We start from the raw sequence: 7228 nt of genomic DNA on the forward strand, positions 1-7228 counted from the left end.
ATTGTCATCATCACAAATTACACTCCTATTATGATGGCGAAGATCAAAGGCAAAGCGACATATGACGTTTACGGTGGACATTTGTTTTTCTACTACTTTCTAAATGAAAACAAAACAATCCACTAGGTTGTTTGCTCTAAACCTAGACAAATTTATCAGCAAATAAATGATACACACGCCCACGACTAGAGAGTGTTGTCAATTAATGCTATTATGAAAAAAACGACAAAAAAAATTAAGAAGGAATGTTCATTACTCTTACGGCAACCATTAAAAATAACAAATAATTTGAATTGAAAACGTAGGAATGGAGTACAACTGCGGATTGAGTATCTTCTACGTATATCCTAAAATCAGAGAACGTCTATCGATATACTATAAAAACGGATTCTATTTGATGAAATATCTGCAAGAAAAATATATTTTACAGATCCTCCACAAATAAAGACTCCTTTACAGGTATTTTACTTTTTCTTAGGCCTTCTATGGATAAAAACCTCTCTAGAAAGTTATGTTGAAGATTTAAAAAATTACATAAAATATCACTTCGAGGCCTTCTATAGAAAACACAGTTTACAATTTTTTTTATAGATAGATTACAGGTTTTCTATAGGTGGAAGACCTTCTACATGTATTCTACAAAGAAAAGGGATTTAACATGTGTACTATGTATAGAAAACCTTTTGCAGATCTTGAAAGGATAGAATACTTTTTCAGGAGGCAAACTTTTCACAAGGAGCAAATTTCCTATTGGTCGAAGTCTTTTCTAAGGTGTTCATGTCAATTTCAAATTACAAAAAAAGAAAAAAAAAATAATAAAAAATGTATACTCATTTCCAAATAATGCCAAATAACTTACTTATACAGGTCAAGAATAATCAATAATTATTACCCTGATAATAGAAAATATACACAAAACAGATTCCATTTCCATTTGGCAAATGTAGTCAGATACACAGAAACTTTTATTATCGGTTCTCATTGTTTATGAAAATGAAATGACCACCTATAAAATTATGATATCGAGATAAGAAAACTTTCTCCTATGAAATCTAGAGGTGGCTTAATTTTGATATAAAAAGGCCAATAGCTATTCCAATCAAGTCAGATTCATAGTTCATTGGCATTGGGTAACATCATGAAATTACTCGCAGTTTTGGCAATTACCGCAGCAGTCCTTGGAGTAACAGCTGCCTTCAAGCCCCCAGCAGCTCGCTATGACGGATTCAAAGTCTATAAAGTCTTTGTCAAAGATGAACAACAACTGTCGGAATACAAGAAATTGGCCAATAACATTCCAGTGAGTTTAGACACGCCGCATTTATTACACGGTAGATAATGTAATAATTTCCTTTTATATTTATAGGTTCGCTTTTTGAATGACATCGGTGGTCCCGGTCGCAACTATGCTCTTACCATTGATCCTGCCAATAACAAGGCATTGGAAAGTCACTTGAAATATCATGAATTTAATTATGAACTCACCATTGATGATTTGCAAGAGTAAGTATCAATATACCCACATTTTTGGAAGATATAATTTATATGAGGGCTTTCAACCTGTCGCAAACACTACTTTACTTCATTGCAAAAAATATTTTTTTATCTAATTTTAATTTAATTTCTCCTTGGCAGAGTTCTGGAACAAAGTATGCCCGTCAATATGGAATCGAAAAATTCGACAATGACCTGGACTGCATATCATCCATTGGCTGATATTTATGATTGGTTAGATTCTTTGGTAATTGATAATATGTTGACCATAACACCATACATTATTGGCAAAACCTATGAAGGACGTTCCATTAAGGCTGTCAGAATTTCCACCAAACCTGGAAACAAGGCTATTTTCATTGAATCCAACATCCATGCCATTGAATGGATTTCCTCGGCCACCACAACATGTTTCATTAATAATTTGCTCAAGGCTGAATCAGCTGAGATGAAAGAATTGTTGATGAATTACGATTGGATTTATGTACCCGTTTTGAATCCTGATGGTTTGGAATATACCCACAATGTTGAACGTTTGTGGCGTAAGAATCGTAAACCCACTGGTTTCTCGAACTCTTCGGGTATTTGTTATGGTACCGATATGAATCGTAACTTTGGTTTTATGTGGGGAGGTGAGTTAATATTTTTGTGCAAAATTCGAATGTGTTATTGATTTTCGATTTTTAGGTGCCGGCCACAACTTTGATGTCCCCTGTGATCACTGGTATGGTGGTGCTGCCCCCGATACCGAACCTGAGGTCTTGGCCTTGCAACACTTTGTCAACTCCTTCCCTGAGGGCTACATTCGCATGTATTTGGCTTTCCATGCCTTTGGCAACTTCGTCCTGTTGCCCTATGGCCATTCCAACACTGAATTCCCACCCAACTATGATCAAATGATGCGTATTGCCAATGCCTTTGCTGATGCTGCCAAAGTGAAATATGGAACTGAATTCTTGAGTGGTGCTAGTGGTCTTTTGAATTGTAAGTAATTTGGGATTTAGATATTCTTGGAAATATAAATTACATTTTATTTGTCTGTATTTTTAGATCCCGTTTCCGGCTCGGCCAAGGATTGGGCCTATGGTGTCAAGAAAATCCCCTTCACTGCCACCATTGAATTGCGTGATGATGGCTCCAAATATGGTTTCTTCTTGCCTGGCTCTCAAATCTTGGAAGTATGCACTGAAGTCACTGATGGTTTGGTGGAAATGGTTCGTAAAGCCCGCGAAGAGGGTCTTTTCAATTAAATGTAGCTTATCTTATTATAAGCGAATTACAAAGAGGCTAATAAATTAAGTAATTAATTTAAACTATAATAAGAATAGTTTTATTTATTAAATCTCGTTGAGGATGTTGAGAATTTTATACAAGGGGCGGAATAAAAATTGGAACTAAACAAATTGTAAAATGGGTTAGCACGAATGTTATGTTTGAAATGTGACTTTATATGAAAATGTAGTAAAAATCATCAGTATAAGAATTGGGCATCGTTGTTTGAGGACTGGGTGAAAAATGTGGATCAATATGTAAACAGTAAGAAATATTTTAATGTGTTACAAATTAAATATAGAAATGCATATATCCTCTATATATTTGTTATGGTTCTAACTCCCACAAAGGGAGTCTGTCTAATCGGACTCTTCTTAAAAAAATATATTCGTATTACTAATAATTAATAATCTGTACAGTTTATTATTATCTGAAATTCGTTATAGAGTCTGATTAATTAATTAGACATGGGATATCAAGTGATAAGCCAAATTATAATTTAGTTGTTAATTTTGAAGTTTTGTAACTATGGCTTTATAAAATGTTATACCAATGAACCAAGTACGGCATCGGGTTTTACTTTGGTCACATTATATGTATAGAAGGAAATTTTACAAAATCTCAAAATCATTAAGTGAATTATTATAAACAATGGTGAGCATCTGTTAACTACTTTAAAGAAGGTTTTTCGGCAGCTTTGGACATCTATGATTATAAAAAATATACCTCTGATGAAACGCTTTGCTACTCAATCAAATAATTCTGAGTGTGTTGTAGTATCTGCCTGACTTTTTCAGTTGAATAATTACGACAAATACAAAGTCAGAGGCAATAAAACATGCATTTATATCGACTTCGGACCAAAATATATTTTTCTCTATTGATACGTATTAAACGTAATACCTCCAATATGATCTCAAGGGAAGAAGGCGCAAGGTGTTAAATCACAATTGTAAACACCTCTTTGAAAGACAACGTTGTCGTGATCAATATCGATTAATCGTCTTTCGATATTGTCGCAGCTATGGATCCAACCTCAATTTGTTTTTATATTTTTCTATAAAGGACTCATTTTCTGGCCTGCATTGAGCTCGCTTCTACAGACTCCCTTCAGCTCATCTGTAAAGACTTCCGTCAGATCGTCTATAAAGATTCTATAAAGATTCCATCACAATCCTTCTCCGAATTTCAAAACTGATATTATTCGTTTTATTTATGGCGGTACCAAGGCATATAAAGTTTTTAACTACCTCGAAGCTGTAGTTCTCAAGTTCTACAGTTGGTCCGAGTCTACTGGACGTCTTTCGCGTTGATACCATCAGCTTGGTCTTCTCGCCGTTTACTGCCAGACCCACTTTGGCAGACTCCTTTTCAATTTGTTCAAAGGTGGCTGTTACCGCTCGCAATATTCGACCCATTATATCGATGTCATCGGCGTAGGCTGGTAACATGTGTTCTTTGGTGTACAGAGTGTCATATCTGTTCACCTTTGCGTCTCGTTTGACCTTTTCCAGTAGGATGTTAAAAAGATCACACGACAAACTGCCACCTTGTCTGAATCCTCGTTCGGTATTGAAGAGCTCCGATAGGTTCTTTCCTACTTTAACGGCTGACCTTGTGCCACTTAAAGTTATCCTGCATAGCCTTTTCTCCCGATAATTCTCCATCACGTTACGTGTTGCTACTGTCTGCAGGGTTGTCCTATACGCTGCGTTTTTCACATCAGTAGCATTACGACACTCCTGATCGTACCATGGGTTTCTTGGTGATGGTTTTTGGTACCCAATTGTTCTTTTTGCTGCAGTTTCTAGGGAGTGGGCAATTCTTTGCCATTGTGCTTCTATACTATTATCGGGACAAGAAGTGCTTCCTTCAAGCAGATATATAAGTTGAGCGGAGTAGGCCTCGGCTACCTCTTGTGATTGCAGCTTTTCGACGTCGAGTTTCCGTGTTGTATTAGATCACACCTTTGCTGCAACATTAAGACGTGTGCGTGCCACAAGGTAATGGTCCGAATCGATATTCGCTCCTCGGATCGATCGAACGTCTAAAACACTGGATGAATGTCTTCCGTCTATCACAACATGATCAATTTGATTTCTCGTTACTTGATCAGGAGAAATCCAGGTGGCCTTGTGTATATCGAGATGCTTGAATCTGGTTCTGCTAACTACCATGTTTTTTGCTGCCGCGAAGTCAATTAACCTTATGCCGTTGTCGGATGTTTCTTCATGAAGGCTGAATTTTCCGACGGTGGGGCCAAAGATATTTTCCCTTCCGATTTTTGCATTAAAATCTCCTAGCAGAATTTTAATGTCATGGCCAGGGCAAGGGTCATATGCTGTTTCTAGGCGCTCATAAAATATGTCTTTGGTCTGTTCATCTTTTTCTTCGGTCGGAGCATGGGCGCAAATTAGACTGATGTAAAAGAACTTCGCTTTTATACGGATTATAGCAATTCGCTCATCTACTGGAGTGAATCTGGAGACAAGGTCTTTTATTCTCCTGTTAACCATAAATCCGCAGCCAAATTCATGTCTCGTTTCATGGCAGCTATAATACAGGGCGTAATCGTCTGATTTACTTACGCCTGTCCCTTTCCATCGCATTTCCTGTAAGGCAATAATATCGGCTTTGTACTTCTTGAGTATATCCGCCAAAGCGAACACTGCCCCTGTTCTGTACAACTTGCGCACATTCCAAGTGCAGATTCGCAGATCGTGGTCCTTTATACGTTTGCGGGAGTCGTCAACATTAGGGGGGTTGGTTTTCTTTTTCTTTGCTTTTTCATAGTAGGTTGGGTTTTCCGAGAGTGGGCAACTAACCCGACGCCTCAACCCATTTTTTTTATAGTTCTTATGGGTGAACTCGCGGCACATGTTAGCTCACTATTTCATCGGGTGAGGAGAATAGCTCCCCAGGTGGCACCGCGGGGAGGTCAGTGTCCACAATTAAGATGAAAGAGGGACCAAGATAAGCCTGGGCTTCGCCATGTTAAAGCCAATCAGAGCCGTTGCTTGGTATCTATCATCCCCTACGCCACTCCCTACAGCTCGTCTATAAATACTGCCTACTCGTCTATAAAATTCCCTTCAGCTCATATATATGGTCATCTTTCAGGTCAGGAAAGACTCCCTTCAGCTCGTCTTTAAAGTCTCCATTCAGCTCGTTTATGAAACTCCCTTCATCTTGTCTACAAAGACTCCCCCTTCTGCTCGTCTATGAAGACTCCCTTCATCTCGTCTATAAATCAACTATAAGTTTTTTTACCCACCTCCACCCATTTAAATTAAAATATATAATTCGTTATTAATTACAAAATTTATTAACCTCTTTTAGCTTAACACAAAAAATGTTGAAGTATAATTGAAAAAACCTGCTTCGCGGGCCTTACGAATCATTTCCACCAAACCATCAGCCTATGCTCGTGAAAAGACCTTCTTCGCGGGCCTTTGAACCATTTCCACTAAACCATCAGTTGACTTCAGCGCATACTTCCAAGATTTGAGAGGCAGGCAAGAAGAAACCATATTTGGAGCCATCATCACGCAATTCAATGGTGGCAGTGAAGGGGATTTTCTTGACACCATAAGCCCAATCCTTGGCCGAGCCGGATACGGGATCTAAAATACAAGCGCATAAGATGTTATATATATTTATAGGAATATTTAAATCCCAAATTACTTACAATTCAAAAGACCACTAGCACCACTCAAAAATTCAGTTCCATATTTCACTTGGGCAGCATCAGCAAAGGCATTGGCAATACGCATCATTTGATCATAGTTGGGTGGGAATTCAGTGTTGGAATGGCCATCAGGCAACGAACGAAGTTGCCAAAGGCATGGAAAGCCAAATAGTCGAATATAACCCTCAGGGAAGAAGGTGGGTATTCGGCGGCAGCACCACCATACCAGTGATCACAGGGAACATCAAAGTTGTGACCAGCACCTAAAAATTCAAATTAATTTCACATCAATAATACATTCGAACTTTGCAAAAAGGATGTTCCCACCTCCCCACATAAACCAAAGTTACGATTCATATCGGTACAGTAGCAAATACCAAGGAGTTAGAGAAACCAGTGGGTTTACGATTCTTACGCCACAAACGGTCAACATTGTGAGTATACTCGAGACCATCGGTGTTCAAAAACGGGTACATAAATCCAATCGTAATTCATTAACAACTCTTTAGTCAGCTGATTCAGCCTTACGAGCAAATTATTAATGAAACATGTGGTGGTGGCCGAGGAAATCCATTCAATGGCATGGATGTTGGATTCGATGAAAATGGCTTTGTTTCCAGGTTGGTGGAAATTCTAACAGCCTTAATGGGACGTCCTTCATAGGTTTTGCCAATAATGTATGGGGTTATGGTCAACATATTATCAATGACCAATGAATCTAACCAATCATAAATATCAGCCAATGGATGATATGTAGTCCAGGTCATTGTGGAA

At 38.1% G+C, this 7228-nt stretch overlaps 1 protein-coding gene and 1 pseudogene across 1 annotated transcript; one reads left to right on the top strand and one right to left on the bottom strand.

The window, feature by feature from the left end:
- The first annotated feature begins 1138 nt into the window (after positions 1-1138).
- On the top strand, positions 1139-2744 carry LOC133336783 (zinc carboxypeptidase-like). Its single transcript, XM_061545065.1, has 5 exons — positions 1139-1300; positions 1367-1503; positions 1636-2126; positions 2182-2478; positions 2545-2744. The coding sequence occupies exons 1-5, from the start codon at positions 1139-1141 to the stop codon at positions 2742-2744; spliced, it is 1287 nt and encodes a 428-aa protein (XP_061401049.1).
- Positions 2745-6240: 3496 nt separating this feature from the next.
- Positions 6241-7221, bottom strand: LOC133336784 (zinc carboxypeptidase-like; annotated as a pseudogene).
- Between the last annotated feature and the right edge of the window lie 7 nt (positions 7222-7228).

This window comes from Musca vetustissima, unplaced genomic scaffold (assembly GCF_032173495.1).
Source record: "Musca vetustissima isolate MV318-11 ecotype Yass unplaced genomic scaffold, APGP_CSIRO_Mvet_v1 utg49011, whole genome shotgun sequence".
NCBI classification, from domain to species: Eukaryota; Metazoa; Arthropoda; class Insecta; order Diptera; family Muscidae; genus Musca; species Musca vetustissima.